General features: G+C 39.9%; 1 protein-coding gene across 1 annotated transcript in view; it reads right to left on the bottom strand.

The window, feature by feature from the left end:
* Nucleotides 1-21,930, bottom strand: part of CUBN (cubilin) — a 273,447-nt gene that overhangs the window by 79,304 nt on the left and 172,213 nt on the right. Inside the window, exons 40-48 of the mRNA XM_007460874.1 lie at nucleotides 17,507-17,704; nucleotides 14,283-14,429; nucleotides 11,588-11,778; nucleotides 11,243-11,426; nucleotides 6,733-6,907; nucleotides 5,367-5,545; nucleotides 3,983-4,192; nucleotides 3,156-3,296; nucleotides 2,255-2,436 (exon numbers count right to left, since the gene is read on the bottom strand). Coding sequence (XP_007460936.1) covers nucleotides 2,255-2,436; nucleotides 3,156-3,296; nucleotides 3,983-4,192; nucleotides 5,367-5,545; nucleotides 6,733-6,907; nucleotides 11,243-11,426; nucleotides 11,588-11,778; nucleotides 14,283-14,429; nucleotides 17,507-17,704 — 1,607 coding nt within the window. The remainder of the gene's footprint in view (nucleotides 1-2,254; nucleotides 2,437-3,155; nucleotides 3,297-3,982; nucleotides 4,193-5,366; nucleotides 5,546-6,732; nucleotides 6,908-11,242; nucleotides 11,427-11,587; nucleotides 11,779-14,282; nucleotides 14,430-17,506; nucleotides 17,705-21,930) is intronic.

Below are 21,930 nucleotides of genomic sequence, written 5' to 3'. Positions count from 1 at the left end.
CCTGTGTCCCCTGCATCGGCAGGCGGACTCTCAACCACTGCGCCACCAGGGAAGCCCAAGAACTCAAATATTTTTAAATGCCATTTTTTTATTGGAGTATAATTGTTTTACAATGTTGTGTTAGTTTCTGCTGTACAACGAAGTGAACCAGCTATATGTATACATATATCCCCTCCCTCTTGGACTTCCCTCCCACCCAAGTAATTTTAAAAATCAATCTCAATATAATAGTTCTTTCCTAATTAGTCATGCATTCAAAGCTTCAATTTTCTTTCTGGTTTGAATTTTTTTAAATGGATTAGAGCATTGTGGACTCCAAAATATTAAACAACTCCAGTTATGCACATAGTTATGATAATTGGCAAAATATTATTCCACTTCTTTACAAAACCAAGGGAATATTTTAGCACAGCTCAGGAAAGATCCAGAAGTAACTAAACAATAATAGATTGAGCGAGTGATAGTCCTGTTTCTAAAAAGGACTTGAATGGCTTTTACGATTAGAAGCAATGAGGCAGAGTGTGACACTAACAGCTACAGAGAAGGATAATGTATTCCATAACAAAAGCTGTATATGCTTTTTTGTTTACTGTAATTGATCATTAAATTTTGTTCTTCGGGGGCTTCTGGTTTAAAGTGACTTCCGGCTCATAGGACAGGACACAGAGCTTCCTATCATTTACTGAGCATGGACAAAATGCCAGACTCTGCTAATAACCCACTTGGATTACCTTATCCAATTAGCAAAACAACCTCTCAGACATATAATATTACCCCTGTTTTCCAGATTAAGACACTAAAATTCAGAAAGATTATGCAATTTGCCAAAGTTCAAAGAGCCAGTAGTAATAAAATTGGGATTCAAATTATCCCTCTGATTCCAAACCATGAAGTAATGCATAAGGAAACAGAAAGTGACAAGTATTTCAATAATTCTAAAAACAGGAATGGGCAACACATTGCCAGAATCAAAACGGATTATTCACAACTAAAAGGCTAATGGAATATGTGCAAAACCATGATCAATGGCCTTTATCCCATTGACAGAGGCAACCGTACATGGGAAGTGCTTGTGGGTACATCTTTGGGTAGTCAGTCAAGGAACAGAAAAGAGGTCAGTGTGGCTGGGTCCTAGTGAGCAAAAGAGGAGGGGGTTTGAGATAAGACAAATGGGTAGAAGACGGAAGGGGCAGCAGATAATGTAAGTCCAGTTGGGCCATTATGAAGATGTGGGACTTCCCTCTGAGTGAGAAAAGAAGCCATTAGAGGATTTTCAAGGAAAGCCTCATGGTCTGATTTAGGTTTAAACCCATCACACTGGCTGCTGTGTTGAGATGCAGAGAGACAAGGGTGGAAGTAGAGACCAGTTGGAAGTTATTAAAATAAATCTAAATGAGTGGTGATGGCGGTCGCAGTGGATGTAGTGAGTAGTTAGATTCTGGATCTCTTGCAAAGATCTAGCCGAGTGAGCTTGCTTATGGGTACAGTTTAAGGATGTGAAAGAAAGAACTCCAAAAGAGACATCAAGGCTTCGGACCTGAGCAACCAGAAGTTTGGAACAGTTATTTACTGAGATAACAAAGACTGGAGAAAGGGCAAGTTGGGTGGAAAATATACTAATATTCATCTACAGTTAATACAGTATAAACGCATATATATCTGTCGTTCACAGTTAACACTCAGGGATTTCATTAGCTTTCTTTTGCTAAGGGAAGCTAAGAATACTAAGGGTATTATACTTATACTTAAATATAATATTATACTCAAATATAATATTTGAGATTATACTAAGGGTATAATCTCAAAGCATGAGCTTGGCAACCTGGAAGACAGTCGACCTTGGTCTTCCAGAGGAGTCACCCGGCACAACCAGCACGGAACAGTAATTATGCAGGACCACCCATCTGCTTAAAACTTTTGGTGGTGGCTTGTCCTGTGACTCTGGTCCCAATCATAGGCTTAACTTTTTGGTTTACACAGGTTTTTCCATGTGTAATGATCATTTGCTTGAAAATTTATCCTGCCTATGACCCTGATATAGATTGAGACAACTAATAGTCTCTGAAAACAGCTTTTATAAAAATTATGGCAAACAGTTATTGTGACTTTGTTCTATCTAAAATACTTAGAATTTGTGTGAGGTACAGTTGCACGGAGGGGAATATTCCTGACCTAGTTTTCTGACTGTGATTTATGGGCCAATAAACTCCTTAAACAATGGACTATAACATCCCTGACAGCAGGGGACACTTACTGTCACATGCTCACTGCTGCAGAATGGATGGTCTTCTAGCCTCAGGTTGTCAAAAGTGAGGGTCACCCGCTGTCCTTCCTGCACAGTGATTCTCCATTCACACATCCAGCCATGAGGGTTTGGGTTCAGGTAGTTGGGAGAAGTGAAGGTCCCAGCAGGGCCCTGGAGATCCCCACCACATGCTGAAGGGGGGGAAAAAAAAAGAGAGAGAAGAAAAAAAAACCCAAAAAACTAAGAAAACTTCCAATCCAATCCTATATGGAATGTTCTCAAAAGTAAAGCATTTTTTTTTTGTCCCACTAGACAAAATCAGTGTTCTTATTTATCACTGTATGTACACAAGGACTAACTCTGATATTTAATATTTAATCTCTGCTTCCATAGATGGTAGGTCACTGGCAGCCTTTTGTCATCATGGTCCAAGAAATATGAGAGTCCAGTAAATGCAGTAATCATCAGAGTTGGGAAAATCAGAAGGCTAAAGTCATCATCCAGTTTTTTCAAGACAAGATCTTTATTTCACCTGAGCTTGTCAGGGAATTTGGAATGCAAATTCTGAGTGACTCGAGCGCTAACAGACTGGCTTTCTTAAGACGAGGAATGCGGCTCTCACCTCCAGACACCCCTCACAGCATTAGATCCTTTCCTTTGTAGCACTGATTGCAGTTGTGATTTTTCATCTATTGGTGTGACTATTTGATTAATGTCTGCCTCTCCACTAAACTAGTAAGGCCCAGGAAGACAAGGGTCATGGTGTCTTTAAACTGTTTAGTTATTGTCACACCAGTGCCTAAGAGGAGTGTCTATCCAATGTAGGTGCTCAAATATATATATATATATATATATATATATATATATATATATATATATATATATATATAAAATGAATCAAAGAACATACCTTCCACGCTGGAGTCAAACCGTAGTCTGAATCCCGAGGCAGTGAGAGAGCCGTCTGTGACAAACCTGACCAAAGCAACATTGCCAGAAGTATCTATGCTGTCAGGAATGGTGTTTCCACAGTATCTGCCCAGCAGATTACCTGTGAGAGTCAAATAACTAAGTATTTATATGTCCAGGTGATTGATTTCATTTCACCTCTACCTGAGAAATTCTGCATGTATGAAGAAAAAAACAATAACAGATAAGACCCTGGCCAGGAAGAAATGGTGACCTAGGTAGGGCAAGAGAAGGTCTAATGGTGACCTCAGGTCAAACATGAATAAAAATCAACATATTCAAGTATATGAGGAAGTGTAACAAAAACAGCAACCAATTAGAGCCGAGGGCAGCAGCACAACGAGGAAGGCTGCTCATTTGGTCGGTGAAATGGTCCAAGGCGACAGTGACAAGCATCCGCCTCATAATATTTCCAGGGTACGTTACCCTTTCCCTCCTTACCTTATAGGATGCCCCTCAAACATCTGAGCGTGGCCCTGGAAGGTCTCCCTGGAAGAGGATGCCTTCCGGACACAGTGCTCTCTCAGTGTGGTCTCAGGATAAGCTATATAATGACACCGGGGCTTTGGGCACCACTGTTTCATGGGTAAGAACTGAGGGAGAGAAAAGCTGGCACTGTCCAGAGCTGACTGATCTGCACTTCTCCGCAAAAAAAAAAAAAAAAAAAAAAAAGTCTTGTCTTACTTGGAAGTGAGGAAATTTCAGAGGCTGAATGAGTAACCTGTGAAAATAGATAACCCCAAAAGACAGCAGACATATCTCACTGACCAGACGTATGGTTTTCCCAGATCTCCACGAAGTCTCGTTCACAGCCAGAGGAATCCTGAAGGCTAAAGTCTTCAAAGCGGATGGTGAGATAATGTCCCGAGGGTCCTTGGAGATGCCACTCACAGAACAAGTCGTCTGTATACGGAAGCGTTGGGTACCCGTTGCTTTCAATGACTCCACTTTGCCCTGTCACTCTTCCTCCACACTCAGCTGCAGAAAAAGAGCAATATTCTATCACAGGTTTTCTTTTTTTTAATTCAACCAGCACATTTAAAAGCTTTTAGGTGCCAAGTGAACATGAACTGAAGCTTTAAAAATACTGAAAAGGTTTAGTTTGTGCTTCTCTTACTACATGAAATCTGCTATTGGTGTACAGAGAAATGATACCACAAGTCCAATCTAATAATGGGAAAGGGAAGATGGAAAGATGTTGAATGGCATATTCTGTAACGTCTCATGAATTCTCTTGGGACACTATGTAAGAGCTATTAGCTGCAAGTAGGTTTCATTCCAGAACTAACTGAGAGATTGATAGGGCCTGGCTAGTACCCTGTGTTAGTGATTCTGTAGACTAAGTCCTAGCTCAGCTAAAAACAATGCTGTGGTTGATTAGTCATGCCTGCCATTTCTGGTTTATCAAATAAACGTGTTACTGTAGTAATGGGTATCTCAGGGCCTTGAAAATTACTATCCAATTATTTCTTATCAGCTGGATGTGGGAGACTGAATTATATACAGTTTGCCTCAGGCTATAAAATGACCCATGGCGTAGGTTAAATATTGTTACAACTAGGCTTTTCAAGTTTTGAACGCATTAAATATGTTTGGTTAGTGTTCAGGCCCAACAGATACTAAATTCTATGTAATTGTGGCCATATTGTAGTGAATCTTCAGAATGCATTATTTATTACTCATTTTTTAAAGGAAGGAAATCAAAACATTGAATGAATGACCTGGCGCTAGACATTTAGGGGAAAAAACATCTCGATTATCTATTAATGTTGAGGAGGTCAAAGTCACTGTTCTAAAAATAGTTATTTGATTACTAAAGACTTTTACAATTTAATATTGTACGTATTTCATGACAAGAGGAAGAAACAAGAATATAACTGGATATGTTTTTCACTAACAATTTAGGGAAAAAATACAAAATATTCAAGTTTACTAAAAAGAGTATTTTTAAATGGAAATTAAAGTAAAAATTAAAATTGATAAATGACTTTGTGGTTTTAAACATTCACATTCCTAACTCATTTCTATGATTAAAATAACTGTGAAAATTAGGCAGATAGAAAGGCTTCTTTAAAAATGGCATGATCATTTAAAAAGTTTTAATGCAATTATTCTGTCACTACTTTCTTATTGAATATAAAAATGTTGTTACCCATAGAATACTTGGCCTTGAATCCCACGTGAGTGGGGCTGCTGTCAGACCGGAATCTCAAATACATCACTTCTCCTGAGGACAACTGACTGGCAGGCAGAGAAGCTCCACAGAACTTGGAAAGCATTGGTGCATTTGAATCAGCACCGTCTCGCAACTCAAGGTAATTGGACGTACAGCTACAGTGGAGAGAAAATTCTGTTTAGTTTGCAAAGTCTATGGCTTTGACATATTTTGATAATAAAGACTTCACTTTCTCCAAGGGCATTATTAAATCATCATTTCTGTAGCGCTATGTACACAACACAGTGTAGACACTATGACAGAGTCAGTGTAGGTCGTGTGTCACTTCAGAATGCCATATGATATTTTTCTGAATTATACACTCTAGTCTGTAGCTGAAAAAGACAGGTTTTACATGTACCACAATGAAGAATATTTGCTCGCCTTCCATATTCTGTTGGTCTTAGAAATGTAAAAATCATTCTCGAATCAACCCCTAGGAACGTCAAAACACAAGTATTTTGTTTCACACGATGTTATGACACATTTCACATGACAAAGATGAACTCTCTCTTGATAGCTATGTAACCGGGGCTAAGGGAGAATCTCAGCTGGAATTTTCCGCGTCCCTAAAAGAGGACAAGTATTTACTCAGTATTTCTTGAAAAAGTCAACCAGCCAATTAATGCTCAGTGAGGGGAGAGTGGTATTATATCAGGAGTCCAGAACTGGTAAGCAAAAGCTCTCATACCTAAGCTTTGCACCCTGCATGTATTCATGTAGATGTATACACACGTTTGTTAAATGAAGAGAAAGATACAGATTTTTTTCAATCTATGTAGTTATTCCATCTGTGTTCAACATAGTCAGACAAACCCTCTGGTTTGTCATCTTTAAGATTCGTACTAAACAGAGATTGGGAAATCGTACTGTCCTTGCTTTAGTCCTGTTTCTGGTGACCCCCGGGTGTCACAAATTCCCATTTGTTAAACAGATACTTTATCATTTATGACACTGAGTACGGGGCTGGCCAAATAAATAGTCATCTACCAGAGACACTCTCTTTTTCCTGTGGGAGGAAGAACGGATAATATAAATCTCAGACAGCCACCCTCCGCATCTCTCGGAGGATGTGCACAGGGTCAGGAGGGACAGTGTCTGTTTACATCATCTGCTCAGCTGATGGGTGAGTGTCCGGCAGGCAAGGTTTTCAAGCTCCAGGTGTTAAGCATTTCCCTTCCCCGTCCCTAGATTTCCTTTGCCGTATATGCTGCTGAGCAAAGAAGAAAGAAATTGTTCTGAGATGTGACACCTGAAAAATACTAACTCTGGGTAGGAGGACAATTAAACGGAGGTGACCTACTTGGGTGTTACTTCGACATTGAATTGGTCTTCAAACTGCAGCCTTATGAGCTTCCCGGGAGGAGCAGCTATGAGCCAGATGCAGTCAGCGTGCTGCGGATAATTGCTGGGGTGGTTGGGGGAGGTTACGTATCCAGCAGAATCCGCATCGTGGATGTAAATATTGCCCCCGCAGGCTGTCAGGAAACACAGTTAAATCAACCTACCGTCTGGAGAGAGAGGATGCAGGCGACTGCCACCTTCATTTTTAAAGGTCCCTTTATCTGTACTTCCAATCTTAATTTCCTTTCATCTGGAATTATCCTCCTTTTCTTTTTAAAGCAAATACATTCTGAATTTGCTGTCAAGGGAGCTACCACATGTATCACTTTTTAATTCGCCAAACCATATGTTCTCATTGGAAATTTCACTCCTTCCTAAAGCCAACCAAAAGATTAGGGTGCATGGCGCGTGCAGTAGCACATCATGGAAGCATAACGATATACCCACCACTTCGATAAGCATGTAAAGGCACCAGCACTTTAACTGCCCCCTGACCATTCAGGTCAATAGACTGATGTTTAAAAGACTAAGCAGATATACATTTTGTACAACTCTGTGGACATTCACTCCTTATGCTTCTTTGGGATTTAGGTGCATTTGAAGAGCCAGAGATGAATGGTATAAGAAATTTTATGAGCCAGTTTTTTCGAGAAGATAATGAGCTTTTAATACTTTTTGAAAAAGCCCAAAGTGTTAAGTAAGACTACTTTCCTTTTATCAATAAACATTTTTTTTTTTTTTGGCAATCTCAGCAAACAAACCAAGTAAGAACAATCTGGGTACTTACAATGCCGATGAAGTTAACCTGTTCAATAACTTAGCCTCACAGATACTGAATCTGCTAAATTCTATTGACATTTGTTTCCAACATCATTCAGCTGCTTATGGGCACATCCTGAGTTGTGCCATTACCTAGAACTCCTTCATCTCTGAAACCCGAGACTTTGAGCTCCTCTGACTGCCTTTAACTCCCCGGCTCCTGGTCTTTCCTTCAGATGCTCCTTGCAAAACCCCAATTCGGTGGTTGTGTTCCATTCAAAACATTCGTGGAAACTGATGCCACAACAAGTGCATGTTCTCCACTCTCGACGCTGCTAAGCCATCCTCCCGTTTCGTCATATAGATGACAACAGCTATACGAAACCAACTCGACTCCCCAAACCCTTTGTCCTCCCCATTCCCTCTCTCATCTCAGCACGCTACTCTGAGTCCCCTTCCAGAAAGAAGTGAGATGCGAACCCCCTCAGTGTTTTACCCCCTATCTGTTGCCGTCCTTAAAATTCCGTGCACATCTCCATTCTCCTTTATTTTTGCCTGCACGCTGCCTTCATGGATCTCGGGGCTGGTCTCCCAATCCATTCCGTCTCTTTAGGGACCCTGCTCTGTTTAATGCCCCCATTTATCCCGAGCTTTTAATCTCGTTCTCTCTCTCTCTCCTTTCCCTCCCCCGTCTCTCCTCTGTGATACTTTGACCTTTCCACATATCACAAGCTCAAGTAATTTACAGCCACTATCTTTACGTCCTCCTTCCCCCTTCACTCGTCAAACCTCTGAAAGCACTCTTTTCCTGGTCCCCCATCACCCCACAGTCACTTTACCCAAAGATGCTTGAAATCATTATTCTGTATCCACAGCAGTTAACGCGTTGATCACACCTTCCTTCTCTACACTGTTGCCCCTGAGCTTCCTGGACATTAGCCCTTCTCCCCTTCCTTTCATCCCTCTCACCATTTCTCCTCTGGTCCTTGGGTGCCTCTTTCCAGGCCTTTCCTGGCATTGCTAAACGTCCCCAGGAATCCCCCTGCAGGCCCTTCATCTTCTCAGTATAAATAATTTCCTGGCTAAGGTCATCCACCCTCGTGACTTAAACTGCAACCAGTCTTCTAACAGTTCCCATATTTCTAGATTCAGCCCAGATCCCTGCTCTGACCTCCAGACTCCTGGTCCAGTGCAGGGGTCTACTGGACATCCCGAGTGGACATCATTCAGAGATTTCAAACCGAACATGTCCCAGACTCTGCCCTTACTACCTACCCGCCGCCCAGAAGTCCGCATACAACTGCCATGATCCTCTCCTTACCGACCACCTCGTTTTCTCCTTGATACTTGTTGCCGTATGACACGCTGCATCTCTTATTTATTATCTGCATTTTAACACTGAAGTTAAGCTCCATGAGGACATGGATTTTATTCGTTTATCGCTATATCCCCAGGACCTAGCATAGTGTCTGTCACATGGCAAGTTCTTAATAAATGTTTGTGGGATAAATGGGCCCACCAGCCAGAAACCTGGGGGTCATCTATGGCACCCTCCTGTCCCACATCCAAATCCACTCAGTTCCGTATTTATAATCTCTCTCAATATCCCTTGTCTTCTGCGTGCTTATTGCCATGGCACTAGTCGAGGACCTAATAATTCCTCCCTGAATTACTCTTTCACCAGCTCTCTCCACCTTAGTCCCTCCCCCTCCATGTGTTTTCAGTGCCACTGCCACACGGGTGTTTCTAATCTGATAGTGCCATTCGTGCTTTGGATTAAAACCTTCCAAGGGCCCCCACTGCCTTCCAGTGAACATCTTAACTCCTTTTGGTGCCGCCCTCAGCATCATGATTCCTGCCTGCTTCACCACCATGATCTTTAGCTTCTTTTGACTCTCTTCTCCAGCAGTCGTGAATTCTTTCAGATTCACGGAAATGCCTTGTTATTGCACAGCCGTTGAGACTTGATATGTTGTCACCTCCTTTCTTCACTGACTGGCAAATCTCTGTCAGTTTCCTTCCTCTGGGAGCCTTCTCCCACCCATAGCTCCCGACAGCCCCTCCTTCTAGCCTCATCGTACCGTGTCCTACCTGTGCCTTTGCTTGTATGTCTCCCCCTCTGCACTGAACTCCTCAACAGACTTGGTAGTTTGCACGGTGTGAAGCACTTTGTAAATGTTCAGTTAATTAATGAGAATGTCAATCAATCCAGTGAGAATAAAAGCATGGAGCACAGGGACACAGAACTCTCAATCAGCCGTAGTGAAGGAGTGTCCTTGGAGAACCATGGCGCAGGACAAGGCTAACGCGATGCCGCAAGTTGTTCACTGAATAACGTGTGTTAAAAGCTGAGAAACTGAACTGGCAAAGAAGTTGGTGTGCTGGAAAGATAGATGGGGAGTAGAACTGACTGTAGTTATAGGAAATGGTTGAATCAGAAAGTTGAGAGAAACAAAAGAGTGATCATATCGCAACAGGTTTTGAAATCAAAAGACTTTTAAGTCTAATGTTGAGGCAGAAAGATGGGGAGACGGTAACGGCCATACCATTCTTGCATGAACAGAGGGTCGAAAAAGCAACGAAAGAGTTACAGTGTTTGCAAATCTATAAGGCTCTCTAAAGGCTCAGGACCAGGTGAAATCCTGCCCATTCACAACTCAGCAGCAAAGCTCAGAATGGAGACGGGGAAGGATGAGAAACTCGCTACATATAAGGCAGCGGTACTGGGGTCACAAAGCTGTGCTGGTAAAGGCTCCTTCTAAGCACCAGAGCTATGTGGTCTGGGAAGCAGTGAAAGGACATTCCCTGTAGTCATGGAATCTACACGAGGCATTAGATGATTTTCTGTGTCAGTTGGTGGAGACTTACGTCCTCTCCTCTCTTCAAATGAAGAAATTCTGCTGACATTTTAAATTCTCTTATTTTGGAGAATGTGCGATAAAACATATGGCTCATTTAGATTAATACAGATTTTGAAATATGTCCAGGAATCTGTGATTGAGGTCATAGGGTTATGCTGAAATCCAAATTATCTAATTTTAAGGGGACGAAGACTTACTCTTTACAGACACCATTCCTTCCCTTTTTTGAGGCTATGCTTGTTTACTTATTTATGCAATTAAACATTATCTAAAAATAAATGTCACAGAAATCAAATCATTACAGTAGAATTAAATATAATTACAATCAAGTATAATTAAGACAAGGTAATTAAGTGAAGATCATTACTGTAATATATAATTAAATGGGTAATAATAGAGGATTATATGTTTATTTAAAAAGAAGCATACAGATGATTACAAAACAATGTGATTATCATTCTTATAATGTTTCTATAACTGTATGTAACATAATTAGACATTGCATAATGGAAAAGTCTAAGGAATTTCAGGGGATCATTAAGATCAGCTCAATTTATACTCATGGAGAAGTTCACTTTGTTCATTCTCTTGATATGTGGCCTTGGAACGATCTAAGCCTCATCTTACTTATCTGAAGAATGGGCACAATGAAGAAAACGTAGTTGTGATGAGATATCAAATGTATCAAGCATAAAGTAAGTGCTTGATAATAGGTAGCTACTTTTATTAACATTATTATTGTTAGTTCAGAAAAAAACTTTACATATTTTTTTCTCAAATCTATTTAAACAAAAAAGGCCAAGCAATTGCAGGAAAAGTACAGACATTATTCTCAGTGAAAATACTTACCTAAACTCTTTGCCTCATATGTGATTTTAAATCCTTGTCCTTCATTACTATTATCAGAAATGAACTGAACAAACATTTGATTATCTGAGGTGAACAGAGTGGACGAAGGGCGACTGCCACAAAAATGCCCATTTCCTCCATGGGGTCCCAAGGGTGGAGAAGAGATATCAGGTCCATTTTTTAGCTGGAAAGACAAATTACAATTGCACAATTTCCTTCATACTGATAAAGATGAGGTATACAAGTTCTATCAGTTTATAGCCCAGGAGGGGAAACATCATCATTTTGTTTTCTGAATGAAGTGTGTAGAGAAAGTAGTTAGAAAAAGCAGCAAACAACACCTACCACCAAGTAATCCCCCTGGCTGCAAGAAGAGTCTCTATTTGGAATCTGGAAGGGCTGTTCAAAGTGTACAGCGATGGTCAGACCACTCTGAACCTGGACATGCCAAGAGCAGTTGAGGTTGGGAGTGTAGGTCTCTGCATACCTGGGTGACGTGATAATCCCTCTGTCTGCATGCAAGTATCCACCACAACCTTCCCAGGAAGAAAGAAAAATAGCACATTTAAATAACACTCACAACTGGATTTTGATGCATTTTCTGTTTGTCTTGAGAATTTTCAAAGTATAGGCAATAGAAATGTGGTTTGAAACTCACTCGGAACCAAAAAATGTTGGAAACAATTAGCGCAACAAGCTTGGATGGAGCACAGGCTCCTCGGTACTCATTTTGTTTTTGTTTCTAAGATAGGGATGTGGAAGTAAGCCGTAGAGACAAATCCCTTAACTTTCATGAAGCTTACTTTGTAGAGGAGTCAGACATACAACAAACACCTACATAATTAATATGTGAGGTGGTGATAAGTTCTACAAAGAAAGATGAACAGGGAGAGGGAAAATGAACTATACTGCCTGGGGCAGTTAGCGAAGGCCACGTTACTGCAGTCATATCGGAGCAGAGACCTGATTGAAACGGGGGATCACATCCTAAGTGAAGTAAGTCAGACAGAGAAAGACAAATCTCATCTGTTATCATGTTTCTGTGGAATCTCAAATACATCACAAATGAACCTGCCTATGAAACAGAAACAGACTCACAAAGAGAACAAACCTATGGTTACCAAAGGGGAAAGCAGGGTGGGGTGGGTAGGGATAAATTTGGAGTTTGGGGTTAGCAGATACAAACTACTATACATAAAACAGATAAACAACAAGGTCCTTCTGTATAACACTGGGAACTATATTCAATGTCCTGTGATAAACCATAATGGAAAAGAATATGAAAAAGAATGTATGTCTATGTATAACTGAGTCACTTTGCTGTACAGCAGCAATTAACACAATATTGTAAATCAACTAGACTTCCATAAAATAAATTTAAAAAAGAAAAAGAGAGACGGGGAATCAAGACATAAGCCTGTTTGAGAGAAGAGCACTGCAGTCCAGAAAACAGCTGGCGTGAAGGCTGCTGTGTTAGTGGTGCATCACAGAGGTCAGAATGCATGAGGCCAAACGAGAGATCTAAACGGTGAGCCCGGTAGGTCGTGCAGGACACTGCAAGGGCTTACTCGGAGTAAGAAGAGGAACACATTGAAGCATTCTGAGCATCAGAATGGCGTGATCTGACTTAACATTTTAAAGACTCACTCTGTCTGCAATACTTACACTCTAAGGAAGGGCGGGGAAAAGCAGAAGCAAGAGGTCCAGTACGGGGGAGACTTCTTGAGTGCAAGGAGGGTTGACAGGTGCCTGGACTAGGGTGGCAGAGCAGTAGAAATGGGGAGAAGTGGGTGGACTCTGGATATATTGCGAGGGTGGGACCACTGTGGTTTGTTGATGAATGGGATTGATGGAGCCAGAAAAGAAGAATCAACGGTGATGCAAGCTTCCTGGCTTAAATAGCTATAGAAGAATGTACTTTCCACTTCCTAAAATCGAGCAGAATGTGGAATGAACAAGTCTGGGGCTGGGGGAGGTAAAAATCGGTGGGAGGCAAGAGTTAGTTTCCCACATGTTAACTCATACAGCGCGAGCTGTCACGCACACGTCCACGAGCCACGTGACAGAGAGGGAGAAGCTCGAGCTGAGAAGACAGCGATGCAGCAGACGCTTATTTGCCAGCTGTCAGGGACCGACCGGAGCGTCAGTGAGTGAGGGCAGGGAGCTCACACGGCTCGTTAAAACGCAGAGGTGGAAATTTACCTTAGGTCTGTCTAATTCCCAAGCCCATCCTCCTAAACCACTCTACAGCTGGCCCCCCTTGACTGTGAGGACAACCGTTTATCTTCAATTGGTCCCTACTCTATAAAAGGCATATGTAATACTGGAGAAAGCATTCATTTTTCACGTCCAGATTGATAATCTACTTTAAAATTAGGTTTTTCCGTTAAAAATATGAGAGTCTTTAGAAATGTCACATTCTGTGGGCTACTTTTTAACTTTAATCCAGTGTGGGTTGAAAATGATTGTTTGGACTTCACATATTGTCAAGTTTTGAAAGTCTCAATCATACTCCACACGATAGCCTGCCATATATGATGCACATTGTCAGACTCACCAAATTCATATTTCAAGAGCAACAGACTCTTCCTGCCAACCTTTAAATGAATCCTTTCAACCAAGGGATTTATGACAATATCTCCTACATTACTTTGGTTATTTCTTAGGTTGAAGGTAACTCTGACCTACTGCTTCTTTGATGTGCTACGGATATGTACTGTCTTCTGGTTCCGGCCATCTGCTAGGCTGAAATTTTGTTTTAAACATCTTACTCTTGTGCCTACCGTGGAGGGAAGATGCCCTGCCCAAAGAACTGAAGATGGGGGACCATTCACAAATGTGGCCAGTTTCTTTCTTTTCTTTCCTTTTTTTTGATTAAGACTTAATACCTGACATCAGGATAACCCCCAGAGACCAGGCAGAGACCTGGGTACTCTGACTTAGAACCTGTGTCCTGGCATTGAAAAATGAGCAGAGTGTGTTAGGGAGAGAGCAAGAGGAAGATGAGATGAAATGAATTAGAACCATGAGAACATATTACTCTTGTGAAACGATGCATTAAAGCCCGCCCTGGTTACACTGAAGTCCGAGGTGAAGTGGATCACCATGTGCTCTCCAGTAGACCGGATGGGCCCAGGGATCTCTCTGCCACAGAGAACTGCTAGCTCCTGGGCCATGCTGTTGTCTCCTACGACCAAAGAGAGGAAATGTCAGTGTGAAAATATGATGTCTTAAGGGTCTCCCCCACAACTTATTTACAAAACAGAAATACAGTCACAGATATAGAAAACAAATTTATGGTTACCAGGGAGGAAGGGGGTTGCGGAGGGACAAACTGGGAGATTGGGCTGGACATATACACACTACTCTATATAAAGTAGATACCTAATAAGGACCCACTGTACAGCACAGGGAACTCTGCTCAACACTCTGTAATGACCTATATGGGAATAGAATCTAAAAAACAGTGGATACAGGCATACATATGACTGATGCACTTTGCTGCACACCTGAAACTAACACAACACTGTAAATCAACTAAACTCCAATAAAAATTTTTTAAAAAGAGTATCCTCCACCATCATTGCAACCTAGCCAAAGTGCCTCACACATTATTCTCAAAACACTCCCATTCCTAGGAGGCAGCAGGATTACCAAATAAGGGACATTCCAGGGGTTACATCATTGCGGCTCCAGTTTGTAGCGGTGCCGCCTGTCTTTTTCTTTAACCTTTTTTTCAATAACAACTTCTTTGCCAGTTCCCATTGCCTTTCCAAAGACTGGCTGACAGTTCTTCCTGGAACGAAAACTCAAAATGAGAGGACGTGAGATTGGGAAGTAACTGAGGACCAGGGCTGATATGTGCAGTAGATACTGATCTAAACTATTCTGACTGCTGAAGGTCAAGTATCCAAAAAAAAAAAAAGGTTTGATTCTTCAGCCCCAGATCCGATGCTAATGTTATAAGGTCATTTGCCCCGAAATCTGCCTTCACCTTCAGAGGGGTTTTCTTTTTTCTTTTCATTATTTTGTTGTTCATTGTTTGTTTTGCCATTATAAGAACACACTTCTCTCCATGTGTGGAGGAGGAAAAAAGATAGTGTCAGCAAATGTGCACCTCCAGAGACATCAGTGAGAGCTGGGTAACCCCCAAGGCCATTTTTCCTTTGGCTTTTCTCTTGATTATAAATTTTGATCAGAACAACTGTCTCAGTCAAAGCCTGAATGGAGCAAGGACTTAGATTCCTTGGCTGGGAAAATATGTTGTTTTTTCCCTAAGGCAGAGAATTAATTAATTGGAAACTTAAAAAAAGACAAAAATAGAATATGAGACACGAGGAAATTTGTCCTTTCACTCAACTAGCAAAATGATTCTTTTTTGACATTGACCACAACCTAAAACTTACTCATTATTAACTAGTTTAGAAAACAAGTTATCGAATGTAGTAGCACAGCTATAAATACAGGATGCTTGGAAAGGCATTCTTTACAGGGGTTCTGACCTCTGGAAACTTTTGCATTTTTTATCATTCAAAAATTTATCTGTGACTCCTTTTGCATTCTTATCTTCATTATGCTATTTTGCTACACATTTCACCCCAAATCTGTTGACTTATTCTCTAATTAACTGCATCACAAAGCTTTGAAGCTTATTATATGTTGTTACTTATTTCACATGTGTATATTTTCTCTCTCAATGAGACTGAGTTGGGTCTACTGATTTTCGTTTCTTTCCTAAAGAAAGAAAAAAAAGAGGAAAGATGATAGTTCTTCTGGGCAATGTGCTGATAGCAGATAGTTGATAGGAAAAAGGGGGAAAGTTATGGTTTACCATCTGATCACGTTTGTATGACTGACTTGAGTCTTCACTTACTGCCCAGCTCCTACAGAAGGAAAGTAAAGCACCTCTGCCATTTGATTTTTCTCACTATACTTAGTGGTGGTCTAGGGTTAAGGGGATAAGGGGGACATGAAAATGCACATTAGCCACCAGTGGGCCAAAATCAAACACATGCTTTGGTCCCCCCCCAAAAAAAAATGCTCTGAAGCTTTTTTCATTAATCGCCAAAATTTAACAAACTGAGAAGTTCATAGAAAACTCTATGCTTCTCATATATCTTGGAAAATAAGATCCATAACACCGAACCTGCACTCCTAGTAGCTGCCCCTTTGATTCTGTCCTCCAGTTTAACACCTTACTAGATGTCACCTGCTGTCTAGGCAGGCACTGGGGTTGCAATCTGTGTCACGCAGGGCAGTGGGTCCCCAGCTTCAGAGACTCTACCACCGGGAGGCAGGGACCCGGGTCAGGCGAAGGGAGCACCTCACATAGGGGGCAAAACTTAAGGAGGTGCCCAAGACCTCAGAAATCAAGATAAAAATATTTTAGTACAATATTTCAAAAATTGAAATTTAATGTAAAATGAACAAAATATTGAAATTTTAAATAAAGACAGGATCTGACTCTACTTTGTCCAATCCTGCCTTACTCTGCTCACTCTGATCTTAACCTTAACTGGAGACAGATCTAGGACCCATCCAAGTTTCTAGTTTAGTTGGTCCGGGGTGGGGCATAGAATTTGCATCTCTAACAAGTTCCCAGGTGATGCTCATGCTGCCACCGGTCTGGGGACCTCACTGTAAGAGACACTGACTAGAGGATATGGCCTCCCTATTCTCCTGTGTTCCATGCAAATCGTGAAGCACAATTCTGTGAATCTTGCATTGAAGCATTATTTATATCCCTCACTCATCGCATAGCAATACCACATCTGGGTAGAGGAAAAGATGAAAAAATATTAGCCCTTAATTCTACCCATTCTACCCAGAGATTCAGTACACAATAGAAACTTGAATACATTGCAATTTTAAATAGTTTTCACACTTGGATCTTAAAGCCATAGGTATAAAATATCAAGATTTATTTCCATAGCCTTTCAACAAGAAAGCAGCACAACCTGGAAACTCAGATTATAATTTCCTACTTAAACCACAGGGAGTGTTTCCTCTTGGGAATGTAATGCTGTCCCTAACATAGTGTGTGGATTATTTTGCTCCAGGAAATTTAATGCTTTCCTTATGTTCTGCAGAAATGGTGGCCAATTCTAGTATCTCATGCTTTCACTGACCATAATACCTGTGCATTTCCATGCAAATGGATGGAAGCAGTAAACAAGTATGATTATAATTGAATGTAACTAAATGTGTGTCAGGGTTGAAACTTGGTAGTTTTTTGTTTTATCTTGTTTTTTAAACGTTTCTCACCGTCTCTTATCACAAGTTTATCATAGCTGCATGTACTATGAGATTCAATGTCCAGGGAAAGGATGTTGAGTTCCACAGTAGAATCAGGAGCCTGGATAAGCCACATACAGTCAGCGCCATTACTGTAGCTTTCAGGCCAGCCTGGGGAGTAAAGAAAGACTGGAGCATCTCCTGTCTGCAGGAACCCACCACAAGCACCTGCAGAATGAAAAGCAACGTCGTTGAAATACCTCTGGCAGAAAAGAAGGTAGCATTTCACTTGAAAGCCACAGTTCTATACTGAAACAACCAATTGAAACAATTTTCTCAAAGAAATTTATACATATTTTATTAAATCCACTGATTCAGACAGCTGTGACTTCCATAATTTTTTGAAGAAAAACACACTGTATTCTACTTTTTTCACCATAGTTTTACCACTTAACCCAATTATTAATGAGTGCCTATTATTTGTCAAGCATGAAGTAAGTCCATATGGAAGACCCTATTATTATCGTTACCAAGGTAGAACTTTGTTCATGTTTCCAGTGTGCTTTAGTCTTCACCTTTTTTTAGCATAGCTATTCATCATGTAATTTATATTAGGCAATTTTGAAAAAAATTTTCAATTTGGTGAAATGAAGCATTCAAAAAAGTTTGTGAGCTTATAATAACAACAGCCTTTTTGTTGTTGTTGTTGTTGTTTGCTTTTTAAATAACAGTTTTGTTGAGTTATTATTCACTCACCATAAAATTTACCCTTTTAAATAGTAATTTACCCTTCTAAATAGTTCAGTGGTTTTTAGTATATTCACAAAGTTCTGCAATCATCACTGCTACCTAATCTTAGAACATATTTTCACCACCCTGAAAGACACTGTATACTCTTTACCACTGATTCTCTGTTCTCTACTCCACAAGTCTATGGAAACCACTAGACTACTTTCTGTCTCTATGGATTTGCCTATTTAAGACATTTTATATAAATATAATCATACTATATGTGGCCTCTTGTGACTGGCTTCATTCACTTAGCATAATATTCTAAGGTTCATCTGTATTCTAGCATGTATCAATACTTCTTTCATTTTAAGGCAGAATAGTATTCCACTATACAGATATACCACGTTTAGTTTTTCCATTCATCAGCCGTTTGACATTTGGGTTCTTTCCTCTTTTTCACTATTTATGAATAACGTTTCTATGAACATTCGTGTATAAATTTTTGTGTGGACATATGTTTTCAATTTTCTTAGGTATATAACTAGGAGTGGAATTGCTGGATTGTATGGTAACCCTGTGTTTCAATCTCTGAGGAACTGCTAAACTGTTTTCCAAAGTGGCTATAGGACTTTACATTTCCACTAGCAATGTACAAGGGTCCCAGATTCTCCACATGTTTGTCAATAATTATTATTATCTGTCTTACTGATTATAGCCATCCTAGTGTTAAATACATATTTTCTAGTATATCACTTTAATTCATTTGTTATTTATTTAACTGTATATTTTCGAGTTTTTTCTGTGTGGTTGCTCAGAGGATTACAATTAACATCTTAAGTTAAGACAATGTAGTTTGGATTAATATTAACTTAATTTTAATAGTATACAAAACTTGGCTATAATATAACTCCATTCCCACCCACCTCCATCTTTTATGCTATTATTGTCATAAAATTATATATTTAAACATTATAAGACCATCAGCATAGTTTATTATTATTGCCTTACGCAGCTGTCTTTAAACCAGATAGCAGAAGAAAAGAGCTACAGATGAAAATACATTTATACTGCCTTTATATTTACACATGTAGCTGTCTTCACTACCTACTGTCTAGCAGTAAAGACATGCTAGGGTCATTTCATTTCATTCTGAAAGCCCCCCTTTAGCATTTCCTGTAGCATAGGTCTGCTTGCAATGAATTCTCTCAGTTTTCATTTATCTGGGAATGTTTTAATTTCTACTTAGTTTGGAGGATACATTTTCTGGCTATAGAATTCTTGATCAACAGTCTTTTTACTTTAGCACACTGACTATGTCATCCCACTGCTCTGACCTTCATGGTTTCTGATGAGCAATGAGATGCTAACCCTGTTGAGAATTGTTTTTACAAGATAAGTGATTTTCTCTTCGTGCTTTCAAGATAACCCCTTTTCTTTAGCTTTGATAGTTTGACAGCAGTATGTCTAGGTACAGATCTTATTGAGTTTATCCTACCTGGAATTTTGGGGATTCTTGGATGTGTAGATTAATATTTTTCATCAAATCTGGGATGTGTACAGACATTATTTCTTCAAGTATTCTTTTCTTCCCTTTCCCTCTTTCTTTGCTTGGGACTCTCATTATGCATACATATGTTGATATAAATGATAGTTTCTGAAGCTCTGTATAATTTTCTCCTTTCTTTTCCTCAACAGGATAATCCTAACTGACCTACATTCAAATTCAGTGATTCTTTCTTCTGCCTGCTCAGATCTGTCATTGAGCCCACCCAGTGAATTTCTACTCCAAAATTTCTAGTTGGTTGCTTTTTCTTTCAAACATATCTATCACTTTATTGATATCCTCTATCTGGTGAGACATCATTCCCATACTCTTCTTTAAATCTTTAGACATGATTTCTTTTAGTTCTTTAACATATTTACAATAGCTTATTTAAAGTCTTTGTTAAGTAAGTCTGACATTTTGGCTTTCTCCGAGACAGTTTCTATGGATTGCTTATATTCCTCTGCATAGGCCATACTTTCCTATTTCTTCATGTGTCTCATAATTTTTTGTTGAAAACCAGACATTTTAAACAATGTAATGTGGCAATTCTGGAAATCAACCCCTCCCCCAAAGTCTGCTGTCACTGCTCTTTGTTCAGTGGCTTTTGTGCACTAATTCTGTAATGTCTGTGTTAATTGTTGTGTGTAACCATTGAAAGTCTGTGTTCAGGTTAGTGATCAACAACTGATTAAACAGAGATTCCTTTAAATGTCTTGAACCAATAATTCTCTCACTTTTCTGAGTGTGTGTGTGTGTGTTTGTGTGTGTGTGTGTGTGTGTATTGGGATATACCTATATGACTCTAGAAGACAGTTTATAACTCTGCCCTAGAATTCACTTTCTACTTTCACAGAGCCTCAAGATCCTACAGAGGTGAGAGACTGGGGCCTTCTCGAGTCTCATGTTGGGCATGTTTATAGCCCTGCACATGAGTGGAGCGTTCTATGTTCCCAGAAATATGTCAAAGCTTTTCAAAGCCCCCTATGGATATATCACTCCCCAGTTTTTCTTTTGACATTTTTGGTCAGCCTCTTATTAGCTGTAACTGGAATCACTGCCACATGCAGCTGTGATGTTAAATAACTTGCCACTGACAATTTCTAAAAAAACACCCCAGAGATAGGGCTTTTGCGCAGAGCACACTGAGTCAGGTCAGATCAAGAAAAGTCCTGAGAATGGAGCTTTTCTAGGAAGCTGCCAGACAGGTTAAATAATAGCAATTCCTTAGGGATAGGATGCTTTCTGGAGTTCCAGATCTACTCCACCCCTTCCAATGGCTGTTAGGCTGCTGATTTCATGGCTAACGTGGTTGTGAGGCTATTGTGAGGTTACTGCAAAGCTAGGACAGGGAGAGAGATGGGAATAGGGAAAATTATGATGCCAGAAACTTGTCTACTGTCACTCAGACTGAACCATTTTTTCTTGAATAAACACTCTTTAGATTATTTCAATTTTTAATTAATTTCAAGAGTTCTCAAAAGTTGATTTAAAAATTTTTTGCCAGTGTTCCCATTGTTTTTCTGCAAGAATAGAGTTTAAGAGGCCTTTACTCCACCATTCCAGAAGTTTATGACTCTTATACAATACATGTTTGAATCTTGCTAGGGCCACCAAGAAACGAATGTAAAATTTATAGGACTAGGTCCTAATTACTTTATCCTATTACTATATAGGCTGCAGATGTTTAAAAATAAAATAAGGTAAAAGCAATTTCAAAGTATAAGATCCAAATATTACCCAATATCTTCAAATGTTAAGATTTTCCTTTACATAAAATATTTCTTATCTTGAATTTATAAAAAGCAGTTATCATACTAACTATAAGCTGTTAGTGCTGTTTGTCAAATATTCCATTTTTCCTCACTTCCAAACATATGGTGAAATTGCATTTCCTAATACTTCTGCGGTTGGGTGAGGCCATTTGACCAGTTCTGGTTTATGAATCATAAGCAAAATGACATGTATCACTTTTAAGCTGAACACTTTTAGACTGAGGCATGCCAGGGCTCTCTTTCCTCTTGCCATGATCACAGGTAACATCCCAAACAATGTCAGATCCAACACCCAGTTAACCCAAGAGGGTAACATGAACAAGTAAGAAGTCTTGTGTTTTTCAGCTCTTCAGAGTTTGGAATTATTTGTTACTGCAGCATAATCAAATATGTCCTGACTGATA

Source organism: Lipotes vexillifer, unplaced genomic scaffold (assembly GCF_000442215.2).
Source record: "Lipotes vexillifer unplaced genomic scaffold, Lipotes_vexillifer_v1.1 scaffold534, whole genome shotgun sequence".
NCBI classification, from domain to species: domain Eukaryota; kingdom Metazoa; phylum Chordata; class Mammalia; order Artiodactyla; family Lipotidae; genus Lipotes; species Lipotes vexillifer.
The sequence above is the reverse complement of the archived record's forward strand: the minus strand, read 5'-3'. Positions and strand labels throughout refer to the sequence as shown.